Genomic DNA, 13,338 nt, shown 5'->3' with positions numbered 1-13,338 from the left:
TGTTGGTAGTTGTTCACTACAACTTACCCGCTATGTTTTAAGCTGACAAGGTTTGTTGGTAGTTGTTCACTACAACTTACCCGCTATGTTTTAAGTTGACAAGGCATGTTGGTAGTTGTTCACTACAACTTACCCGCTATGTTTTAAGTTGACAAGGCATGCTGGTAGTTGTTCACTACAACTTACCCACTATGTTTTAAGTTAACAAGGCATGTTGGTAGTTGTTCACTACAACTTACCCACTATGTTTTAAGCTGACAAGGCTTGTTGGTAGTTGTTCACTACAACTTACCCGCTATGCATCATTCAGAAAAAGTGTAGGCTCGTACCTGATTGCTCTGTTTTTGTGTCACATGACACCCTTTGTACTCGGTTTGAGATTTCCAGATCCACAGCTCCGGTTTCCAGCTGTACAGCACTTGAGGTAGGAGTTGTAGCTGTGATCTGGATACCCTGTATAAGATGAGTAAAATCAAATTTTTTGCAAAATATCAACTAAATAACTAAAACATCCTTATTTAGGAAAGATTTGTGAAAAAATTAGCAATGTTTTATTTTAGGAACCACCGGAGGTCCAGGAAATGGAAAAGCTCCCTTAAATTAAAATCAATGAGACATTCTTGTAAAGAAATACATGTATATTTAATTAGAACTATGTGACCCTGAGAATAGGTCAAGGTCATTAACATGTAGAAGAATTTTAGCATTGTTGCCATAGGTACCTTATTGTCAAATTTCACAAAGCAAGGTATTTCAGTTCTTAAGAAGAAGCTGTTCCAGGAAAAATTTGATGACAAAGAAAGGTCACCCCACTAAAAGCTCAAACGTGTGATCTAATGGATCTCCATACCATTGCCAAACAGAAGGTCCAGAGGGCCTGTATTGCTCACCTTTTTCTTTTGTGACATGGAACTGACATATAGGTAACTTCAGACCAAATTTGGTAACAAAAACACAAGACATTTAAATATCTCTTAAATGCTTCTTAAAATACTGTTGTTTGAAATTTGAAATTTTAATTTCAAAGCTTTTAACCCACTTTGACCTTTGACTCTGGCTAGCAATTAAAGTTGACCTTTGACCTAATTACTGTAATTAAGAAAAAGATTTGAACTGCTGGTCTACATAACATACCCAAGTATCATGACTCTAGTCCAAATGTTTCTTAGGATATTGTTGTTTAAAGTTTTTAACATATTTGACCCCAGTGACCGTAAACGCAAGACCTTAATGTTGACGCCGTCGCCGGAAAAGCATTACCTAAGTCTCACTTCCACTTGTGGCAGCGAGACAAGAACAGCAGTGCATTGGGATAGGGATCCTTAAAAATAAAACAAGAATAGTAATGAGGTCGAGAAGGAAAAGTTCATTTTACCTTGAACCTAAAGAGCAGAGAGTAGAGCAGTGATTGTTCGGGTTCCTTTGGCGCGGTTTCTTCCCCCGTCCACAGGGGTACTGGCTGGTCTGACCCGGATACCTTCTGAACCAACTCATTCACCTCCTACAAATATATTAAAAACGAGATATGAAGTACATGAATTGATTAGGCTGCAACATTTTAGATAATTTATAACGTTCGTTAATCATATATGTATTATTGGGGTCAAATTATAAATCATTGGACATGTGCACAAAGCCATTTAACTTTGTTAATGAGTATGACACACATGGCAGCCGTCATGACTATATTGTATATTTATCTGATTATCTTATTTTAGGTAACATTTTCTCCTTTATACTAAATTACAAATATATGCTGAAATGTACAGAATTCCGATATACTGTATTTAACATGATAAGGGTGCCTGCTCTAATTTGACCGTATTTAACATGATAAGGGTGACTGCTCTAATTTGATCGTATTTAACATGATAAGGTGCCTGCTCTAATTTGACCGTATTTAACATGATAAGGGTGCCTGCTCTTATTTGACCGTATTTAACATGATAAGGGTGACTGCTCTAATTTGACCGTATTTAACATGGTAAGGGTGCCTGCTCTAATTTGACCGTATTTAACATGATAAGGGTGCCTGCTCTAATTTGGGTGCCCAAAGTTATTGTAACAAGAGAGCCACAAGAGTCACTAGTGTTGTGATCTAGGTACTTTTTAAGAACTGGAAATAATATGTATGAAAAGAAAGGCTGTTAATAACCCAAAATGTCAGCAACAACAATAACACACTAAAAGTCACTGCAGTATGTTATATAACCATAATGATAAATAATAGGTTTTTGTCATTTTTTCAATAATCATCTCTACCAAGAGGTTGAGTTGTGTTTCAACAAGAACCTAGCTAAGAGGCTTTAGATATTGGACTGTCTGTACATTTCAATTCAAACCCAATTCCCATTATCCAAGGTCAAAATCATTCAGAGAATATTGACGAGTTATTAGAAAATTCTGGTGGATTTTATGCTGCTCTCGTGTCCAGGCAATAAGCCCATGATATTTCAGTGAGATGGCACTTCAGCTATTGTGAGAATGTAAAACCTTTAAAACACATAGAAAATATTGAATGAATTTCGTACCTGAATGACATTTAGAGGTTATCATACGAGACCTCGACCATACTTTGTAACAGCCCAAAGAGTCGGAGACTCAAGGGTGGAGATGGGTTGTGGGCCGGTGCGGGGTATGGAATTGGTCCTATTGTAGTAAGAAGGGTGGAGATGGGTTGTGGGCCAGTGCGGGGTATGGAATTGGTCCTATTGTAGTAAGAAGCTACAAGTTATATGAATGTTAATCATAAGGTTAGCCTGCAACATCAAGTGTAATCTACGATCAGACCAACAGTACGCAAAATATGTCCATATAGCAGCTTAACCAAGTGTAGACTGCATTCGATATTGTCACGCACGACAGCATACAGAGAAGTCGGCCCAACCACCTTACAAGTGCATTTTCACAACAATATCATACCCTTTTGATCATATACTACACAAGGTAAATATTTTTGTACAACATCAAAATCATCAACAATGAAAACAAAGTGGGAAGAGGCTCACAGCGACATCCCCCCTACCCTTTCCCACCCACTGTGCCCGTGACCACTATGAACTAAATGTGTTCAGGAATTTATGAGATATCTAGTACATGTAGATAGACATAAGCTTTTTAATACAGACAGGCAGATGTACAGATAGAGGCACACACAGATATACCTGTGTAACCCCTATCACTAGACGGGCAAAGTGAAAATTGAAATGTCACATATAGGCAGATATGAGTTGGTCCAGGATATGGCCTATGTAAAGCTGGCAGTATCACGCGTGCAAAACAATGGATCAAGGACCGATATATGATTATACACAATTATCACATTGGCTCAGACGGTGATAATAATTTTGTTGATTCCGATACAAAACTGTAATTAAAGCATAGTTCATGCAAAGGATCCAGCAAAAGCGCTATCCCCTTCAAAGTCATATGATGATTATTAAATCAATGTTAAATTCCATTATGTAAATTGTAAGAGATGTATTTGTCAAGCAGCCCTCAGATGTTTTCATCAGTCAGGTCTTGTAGAGGTACGAATAATCGTCACAATATACACCAGCTGAAAGCTGTATCGCAGAAGTTATTTTCTGAGCGAAAAAGCCGACAAATGACAAACAAGAACTAAAATTCAGCAACGATTTAAATTTTCAAAAACTATTCAAACTTGTCTTCAGTGACCATCTTTGGAAAGTCCATATGGTTCAAGTCTCTAACTGCAGGTGGTCTCTCAACACAGGTTCAGTTTACATATACATGTCTTCATTGGGAGTTTTAAAAGAGGTCTCTCAACACAGTGGTCTCTTCATAGAGATGGTCTACTCAGCAGATTTGACTGAGCAACCTTTTGCAGACATTTTATCTTAGTGGTCTTGACAGCAGCACAGTGTACTAAAATCTTTCAACTGTAACTGAGCAAGATCAGGTTATCTCAGTCAGGGCTAAGATTCTGTAATATAATCCCAACTGAAATGTAAGCCTAGATAGGGATGTTACAGAATCTTTGCTTGGGAAAAACACCTACAATAAAACCTTGATATACTGCCCCTCGTTTCATTTGTCACCTCATTAACCCCCAGCTTATTTCAACGTCCCTTTTTCTTGTTTTCCTCAGAATTTCTTAATACATTTCCCTCAATGCATAGCCAAATCCCTTATAATGCTACATTTTCTCTGGACAAATTGTGACAGTTTAACAAAATTTTACTGTTCATTGAAATGTGGATATGTTGATTCCAATCATGTATTTTAAACTGCAATGAATTAATGTCAAACCTGTATGAAATGACCACCCTCAGAAAGCCAAAAACACTGTCTCTTAATGAAGATGGTCTCTTAATTGATAAAAGTTAAATTCACAATGAAATCCCGCCAATGGGGAACATTAATAGCGATAATTCTGTTGCAGTAATGCAAAGAAATACCTGCATGTGTTGACGTATTTATTATAATTACACCTCAAAAGAGGTTCTAATTTGCGGCCATCTGGATCTATTAAATCTGGTAAGTATGATTATGTGATAAACACATAGACTGACAGAACTGACAGAAATACATCCTCCATTTTAGGTGCGGCACATTCTTCCTCCTTGCCAATGACAGTCAACACCCAGGACCAGCTACTAAATACGCCTTAGGTATAGATTTTACCACAGACGATCAACAATGTCATTTGGTATCGGAACTGCTGTCTACCTATAAAGTGATGTCCTAACAGAAAAGTGCAACTCTCAGGTATTCAGCAAAAACTTTGGTACCAGAATTGAATTTTCTTCTACAAGGAACAATGTTTTAACTGACCTTATTACTTGTGATGAACTGCCTCTTGTACCTGAATTTGGAGAGTGACTTTAACTTAGAAGAAGTTGACCTCTACAAGTAACCGTGTGTGAGGTCAGTGCACTATATAACTTAGGTCAGAGACTCAACAGTGACTGAGTATAGTTATTGGATTTACCTCTATAAGGATAGTGTTATAAGCGACCTGGTTCTACGATTTTATACACTACGACTTCAAACAGAGATTTCAGGACTTTTGAGTTTGAAATCCTCATCAAGCAGCGTTTTAAGATCAAGATATGGCGTTTTAAGATCAAGATATTGGTAAAAATCTACTACTCTCTGCTCTGATATTCAACAGCAATTTTAGTATCAATACTAACGGAGGCTTACGGGTATTAGATACTTGTAAATGTGTTGTGACTGATATTTGACAGTGATTTTAACAGTAAAATTCAATTGAATATTTCGGGCCTCTAACTGGAAGATTATGATTGGTTGATACACCATCAGAGCAACTGAGGATATCTAGGATGAATTGAGGCAGACCACGTTCATGCATGTCAGTATCTTGTGAAACTCTGTTAATTGACAGCATGCATGTCAGTATCTTGTGAAACTATGTTAATTGACAGTGTTATTGAAATTGTTGAGAAAATGAAAGAAAAACTACAATGCGTCTCAGTTATCGTAAATTAATTTTAAATTCAGACGACAGAGTTTACAAATAAAAGTCCCATCTTCATCGTGAGTTAGGAAGTTTTGTATAAAAGATCCAATTTTCATCTTATTGTGAATGAGTCTGTAAAATCCAGTCAATCTTTCAAGTTTTTAACAATGATAAACACACTGTTGGCCTCCATCTTGTTTATTTTGGTGGCGATTTGTAACTTGATATCATTATCAATCTTCTTACGATGCCGGCTGATGATGGCGCAGACCCGCATGCTCCTGTTAGCTTTGTCGCAACAGGCAGTCGTGTACAGCATTCTTGCTAAGCTTTCCTGTATCATCATGTTGGTTCGCAAAAATCCTGTCGCCATCCCTTGTCCGTTTTTCCAAACTGTGCTTTCTGCAGGAGTCATGACCCCTGTGGTCCTCTCGACTTACATGACTTTGGACAAGTACATATCTTTAATATGGCCGTTCTGGCATGCCCGAATTGTTACACCGAAACTTACCATCATGATCAGTGCTTGCCTTGTCTTCAGTATCTTCGCCCTGGGATGTGTTTTCCTAGCCCAGATATATCTGGCATCCGATGTTTTGGAAAATGGGGAATGTTACAGGCCAATGTTCAAGAGCAATATCGAAGTGGTAGTTGAAGTAGTTGTGCTGACGCTTTGCATTGTCCTGGCAACCGGATGTTGGATCGGAATAATCCACCACACCAAGAAATATACAACTAGAGTCATGCCCAGGACGAATTCTAAAGAAAATATCTCCCGCTATGTGGAAACATTTCAGATGTTGATCCTCATCTTCAGCGTCAACTTTGTCCAGTATATGACGATGATTCCTATATACATTGTCGACATCCTAAGAATCATCAACAAGGAAAACAAAAATCTTGAAATAATCCATACAAAAATGAGCATTGCCTTTTTCGTAACCATCCTGGTCAATCCGATAATTTACATATTCAAATTTCGGGAATGTCATTACCACGTCCTCAAGGTGTTTTGTTTCTGTAGCAACAGACTTCAAGAAAAAGCTGAGCGTTTAGAGAGTGCTTTTCGTTTAGAACACGCGAGGATACCAACACCGGCTGTATCCCGTTGTCATACCCCTGTACACTTCAGCAAACACAGGAAACTGCCCAAAACTCACCCAAAAAATCTGTTCATTCTACAAGTCCGGGACAGAGAAGAACGAAAGTGGACAGGCTATCCTATCAATAATGCAGTATCTATGATATAGACTAATCACATTGAAGTGTTTCAAAGACATCGGGCCCCTTATACGTAAAACTGTTTTCATGTTCAAACAAAATATATCTGTTCAAACCATCTTTATTAGCTGACCATTCTGATATCTTGGGACAGAATAAAAACTTGGTGGTCAGTACTTTGCATTCAATTATAATTTCAAATTGGTTTTGAGACCCCTTGTCTTAATTTTCAAATCCCCATTTTTCAATATATTCTGCCATTTAAGTATCTCCCCTTCCACCAAAAAACTGATATAACAAAATAAAATTACTACATGTGTATTTTTGGTGATGTATTCGGTATTTTCATTGGTTTAAATTCAAGACAATGTTATTTCTAATTAATTATTTCATTTTAATGCAAGCATAGAAAATAGTACATATAATTTTCTCATAAACTCGTACAAAAATTGAAAATTTGTTCGTCTCTTTTCGGTTTTTTTCCCAAATTAAATGTACCTTTTGCATCTTTATATTGCCAATATTCTAATTTTTGCTGAGATGTTTAACTTGACAGGCGAACATTTTCACTTGTTTGCTATTTTTAAAATTTTAAGATGTCTCCAATAATTTTCTTCCACTCCAATATGTTTTTCTAGCACTTGTTCATCCCAATTTAAAATGTTGCACATTGTTCTACCTTTGTTTTTAATATTCACCCTTCCCCTGTTTTTCTTTTTTGATGTTTTATTAACAATCATCCTTCCCCTTATTTCATTTTTTCTAATATTTACCCTTCCCTTACTTTTTAACAAGGTACTATTGTAATCTTCTGTGTACTTGATAGAATCAAAACAGTATTTTGAAATCTATACATGTTGTATATTGTGAGCTATTTTTAAACCCTGTTTATACAATAAATAAATGTTGTTTGTTATCTATTGTTTTGTTGTTTATTGCTGATACTGTTTGTGACGGCTAATAAGTAACAGTCTTTATATGTACAGTTGATTGCTTGAAGTTTGAAATGCATCTTTCCAATGATGGTATATCAAACACAGTTCTATTAAACAAGAGGCCCAATGGGCATGCATCGCTCACCTGGTATTAATCTCACAACTGTAACCTTTAAGTGATCTTAAACAAAGCAACAGGCAAACCAGTATTTATGACTATAATTAATTCAAAAGAATCTGTTGAAAACATTTGGCCTCATGGTTATGCGGAAGAAGTCGTTTAAGGATTTTGAACAAATTTGATTCCTTGCTGTGACCTTATATATAAGTCAAGGTAATTTATTTGAACAAACTTTGTAGCCCTTTATTCAAGCATGCTAATGGCCAGATATTATCATCCTAGGCCTTTTGGCTATTCAGAAGTCGTTTAAAGATTTTAGACAAATTTGACCCCTGTGACCATGAATATCTGTCAAGATCATTCATTTTACTAAATTTGGTAGTCATTCATCCTAGTAATACTAATGACCAAATAGCAATATATAAGGCTTCATGGTTATTCAGAAGAAGACGTTTAACGATTTAAAACATATTTGACCCCTGTAACCTTGAATATAGTTCAAGGTCATTCATTTTAACAAACTCGGTAGCCATTTATCCTAGTAATGCTAATGACCAAATATCAACACCCTGGGCCTTTTGGTTATTCAGAAGAAGTTGTATAAAGATTTAAAATATATTTGATCCCTGTGACCTTGAATTAAAGTCAAGGTCATTCTTTTTAACAAACTCAGTAGCCATTCATCCTAGTAATCCTAATGACCAAGTATCAATATATAAGGCTTCATGGTTATTCGGAAGTCCTTTAAAGATTTTAAACGTATTTGACCCCTGTGACCATGAATACAGGTTAAGGTCATTTATTTAAACAAACTTTGTAGCCCTTCATCCTAGTATACTACTGGCCAGATATCATCATCCTAGGCCTTTTGGTTATTAAGAAGAAGCTGTTTATAGTAAAATCTTGATGTCGGACGGATGCCAGATGGACGAGGGAAGGACGACCGACGGCCAACAGCCGCAGCACCACAGCATTAGCTCAGTTGGCCTTTCGGGCTAAAAATGCTCTTAAACATATTCCTTATTCCATGATGCGTGGTACTACATCTTTGAAAAAATTTTGAATGTAACTGTGTTACATAATAATATATAACATTTGATATAGCGCCGTATCTAGATAGAATAAGCCACTCTAAAGGGCTTTACAATAAATAGATATACAATTTATACAATTAGCATTTACATTAATCAATACAATTATTAAGGAATTTGCAGGAGCTGCCTTATCAAGCGCTAACTACTAGTCATATGCCACCTGGCTAATATCTCCCTATGTGTGTATAGATGCATGTGTGCTGGGGATGCATTCTGTTCTGTTTGTAGTGGGACTGTTCTTCCAACAGTTCTATTTATAGTGCCACCTCATTTGAATGCTACAGCACAGATACCGCAACATCCACCCCAGACCATTTTATACTCCACCTGGGTTGTTGGAATTGTGCGGGCGGGAGAAAAACACTTTATCTGAATATTCCATGCAAATGACGATTTGGGGACCCATAAGAACATTAAAATTATGGATTTTAATCCTATATGTACATATTAAATTCACAAACCACCTAAAGTCCCTTTAACTTAGAAAACAAGAGGCCCAGAGGGCCTGTATCGCTCACCTGGATACCTAAGCAATCATGGCAAACTATTCTCCAAATGAGATCAAGGGAATATGCCAGACCCCAAGGTCAATCCTTGTAGCATAGCTATATTAGATTTTTCATGCCCAGCAATTTTATGTATGGTTATGGGGTGGGGATCTCAACTGTTTCCAAGCTTTGACTCAGAATTTAGGTCCCTAGAGTTGTGTCCAGACCCCAGGATCGATTCTAATATCTTGACTGCATTTGTCTCTTTTTGCCAAGCATTTGTATATATAGTTTTGGGGTGGGGATCTCAACCGTTTCAAAGGTATGACCCAGGGGCCAAGTCTGCAAGGGTGGGGCAGACCCTGGGATCAATTCTAATATCATGACTGCATTCGTCTCTTTATGCCCAACAATTGTATATATAGTTTCGGGGTGGGGATATTAACCATTTCAAAGTTATGACCCAGGGGTTAAGTCTCCAAGGGTGGGGCAGTCCCCAAGGCCAACCTGGAAGCATATGTGCAATCATCTCTTTATACTCAGCAATTGTATATATACGGTTATAGGGTGGGGCTCTCAACTGTTTCCAAGCTGTGACTAAGAAACTAGGTCCCTAGGGGTTCGGTCAGACCCCAGGGTCTATTCTGATATCATGATTGCATTCGTCTCTTTATGCCCAGCATTTGTATATATAGTTTTGGGGTGGGGATCTCAACCGTTTTAAAGTTATGGCCCAGGGACTATGTCTCCAAGGGTGGGGCCAGACCCTAGGGACATCCTGGAAGCAAATGTGCATTCTTCTCTTTATACTCAGCAATTGTATATATGGTTATATGGTGGGGATCTCAACCATTTCCAAGTAATACATTTTATTGGCCCCACCCCTTAGCCCGGGGGGTCAGCCCCACCATTTGTACAATTTTGAATCCCTGCCTCCCATGAATACTTCCGACCAAATATGATCAATATCCATGGCATAGTTCTGCAGAAGAAGTCATTTATAGCAATATAACCAAATTGCCCCCTTTTGGCCCCGCCCCTCAGCCCCCTGGGGGGTCAGCCCAACCGTTTGTACAATTTTGAATCTCCACCACCTAGAGATGCTTCCAGTCAAATAAGGTTGATATCCATCACTTAGTTCCAGAGAAGAAGTCACTTAAAGCAGTATAGCCAAATACCCTTTTTGGCCCTGCCCCTCAGCCCCCTGGGGGGTCAGCCACACCATTTGTACAATTTTAAATCCCTGCCTCCCAGGAATGCTTTTGATCAAATATGATTGATATCCAGTGCACAGTTCTACAGAAGAAGTCGTTTGTAGCAATATAGCCAAATTGCCCCCTTTTGGCCCCGCCCCTTAGCCCCCTGGGGGGTCAGCCCAACGGTTTGTACAATTTTGAATCTCCACCACCTAGAGATGCTTCCAGTGAAATAAGGTTGATATCCATCGCTAAGTTCCAGAGAAGAAGTCACTTAAAGCAGTATAGCCAAATACCCTTTTTGGCCCTGCCCCTCAGCCCCCTGGGGGGTCAGCCACACCATTTGTACAATTTTAAATCCCTGCCTCCCAGGAATGCTTTTGATCAAATATGATTGATATCCAGTGCACAGTTCTACAGAAGAAGTCGTTTGTAGCAATATAGCCAAATTGCCCCCTTTTGGCCCCGCCCCTTAGCCCCCTGGGGAGTCAGCCCCACCATTTGTACAATTTTTAATCACCACCACCTAGGGATGCTTCCAGTCAAATATGGTTGATATCCACTTCTTAGTTCCAGAGAAGAAGTCGCTTAAAGCAATATGGGCAAATTGACCCCTTTTGGCCCTGCCCCTCAGCCCCCTGGGGGGTCAGACCCACCATTTGTACAATTTTGAATCCCCACCACCTAGGGATGCTTCCAGTCAAATTTAGTTTAATTCCAACCGGTGGTTAAGAAGAAGAAGTACGTCGTTTAAAGAAATTGTTGACGTACGAACGGACGGACGGACGACGGATGGACGACGGACGCCACGGTATGGCATAAGCTCACCTTGGTCCTTCGGACCAGGTGAGCTAATAAATATGAACAAAAGAAAAAAATACTGTACCAGTAAAACCTCAATATACTGCCACCATTTGTTCAGAGAAAATTTGGCATTATAAAGGAGTTTGAGGATAAATTGAGGAAAATAGACCGATGACCGCTTGTTTAAGTGTTCTAACATTATAATAGCAATTTATGTCTGGAGGGGGCTGCTGAGATCTGTTTGATATCAATAAGGGACTGTATAGCAACCTTCTGTACAACACAGTGATTGAAAGGATATAATTTCAACAGTGATAGCAATTATCAAATTTGCTTTATTTTTCAATTTGCAAAGGATTCTCCTTGCAATTTAACATAAAAACACAAGGCATCAAAAGTGATACAAATCCCCTTGCATTCACACATTGTGACATATGTAAGAGGAAATGAAGTCACTAGAGCAATGACACAGTTTTTTTCTAAAAATAGTAACAGTGACCTTGACCTTCAACGTAGAAACCCAAAAGGAGAAATTGTTCAAGGCATTGCCATGCCAAACACTTGTATGGAATTTCATGAAACTCCTTTGAGGAATGAAGTCGAAAGAGCGATGACAAATGTTTTTTGTAAAAATAGTAAAAGTGACCTTGACCTTTATTGCAGGAACCTGAGCCTCGATCTTGTTCAAGATATTATCATACTTAACACTGGTATAAAGTTTCATGAAATTCCATTCAGAAATGAAGTTGGAAGAGCGACGACAATGTTTTTTTAAAAATAGTAAAAGTGACCTTGACCTTTAAATGCAGTGTCCCGAAATGCAAAATTGTTCAAGGTATTGTCATACCAAACACTTGTATCGACTTTTCATGAAATTCTATGGGGGAATAAAGTCAGTAGAAAGTTTTTCTTAAAATAGTAACAGTGACCTCGACCTTCAATATAGAAACCTGAAATGCAAACTTGTTCAAGGTATATTGTTATACTAAACACTTATGAAGTTTTATGAAATTCTGTTGCGGAATGAAGTCGCTAGAGCGATGACAAAGAGTGTAAAGTACGTATGGGCGGAATCCTATATCCCCTCGAACTTTCATTGCGAGAGGATAATTAATCTCACGCATGGATAAATTTTTCGCAAAAATATATCCGTCACTGAGATTAATTTCTTGTAAAATTCTATCTCACATGAATATTTATTTCTTGTCTAGGAAAATCTCTGAATTGCGATAAAAAAAATCTGGTATTTCAATACATGGTTGACTGAAGAAAAGTTGTATTCTTGGTATGTCATTTTACGCTGAGAGTAGAAAAGTGTAAATCATGCACTCTCCTCTACGGAACATTTGTTTTTTTTAAATCTATGTAGCTACAACTTACTTTCATAAACACTTTCTGAACGAAGACAAGATGGTTGAGGAGGTCTGTTGTGAGGCTGTGTTCAAACATGCCCACTTCTGCGACAGCGTTCAGGTAACTTCCCTCCTTAAGCATCAGCCCCTGCCCCGTCAGACTCTCCGCGGCCATCGGGCCATCGCTAGAGGAGGCAGAGGAGAGGCGGTAGTCCGCAAACATGTGGATGGGAGGCAGATCTATACTGGCCTGGGAGGGGATTGATGTCTCCGTGGTAACCACCTGGAAGGAAAGGCAGGTACAACTCAATGAATTAAACTAATTAGACAAGCGGCACAATGGGCCTGTATCATTCATTTGTCTTTCATTTCACGCTTGTGACCTTCAAAAATAATACAGGGCCCATATTCATGAAACTGCTAAAGCATGGATTATGTGCTAAAGCCTAATTTCTTGTTTCAGGTATACATATTTTAATCAAAGTACTGAAAGCTAAGGCAAAAGAGAGACCAAGATAAATATATTAGTTTTGGAATGGGGAACAAAATAGAGACAAAGTGCCCATCATATTGTACAGAAGGATTTACTGTTAATTTGTTATGAATCAAAGTTTTATGTAAAAGTGTACCACTGAAAAGTTATTATTCTTGTGTGTACAGTCTATCTTCATATTTTTGTCA

The 13,338-nt window shown here is 38.2% G+C and overlaps 1 protein-coding gene across 1 annotated transcript in view; it reads right to left on the bottom strand.

Annotated features, from left to right (window-relative positions):
- LOC110447187 (uncharacterized protein KIAA1109-like) overlaps positions 1 to 13,338 on the bottom strand; it is a 109,417-nt gene that overhangs the window by 51,930 nt on the left and 44,149 nt on the right. Inside the window, exons 32-34 of the mRNA XM_021492719.1 lie at positions 12,686 to 12,940; positions 1,376 to 1,501; positions 330 to 453 (exon numbers count right to left, since the gene is read on the bottom strand). Coding sequence (XP_021348394.1) covers positions 330 to 453; positions 1,376 to 1,501; positions 12,686 to 12,940 — 505 coding nt within the window. The remainder of the gene's footprint in view (positions 1 to 329; positions 454 to 1,375; positions 1,502 to 12,685; positions 12,941 to 13,338) is intronic.

Source organism: Mizuhopecten yessoensis, unplaced genomic scaffold (genome assembly GCF_002113885.1).
Source record: "Mizuhopecten yessoensis strain PY_sf001 unplaced genomic scaffold, ASM211388v2 scaffold3229, whole genome shotgun sequence".
NCBI lineage: Eukaryota > Metazoa > Mollusca > Bivalvia > Pectinida > Pectinidae > Mizuhopecten > Mizuhopecten yessoensis.
This window is presented reverse-complemented; position numbering and strand designations above follow the sequence as displayed.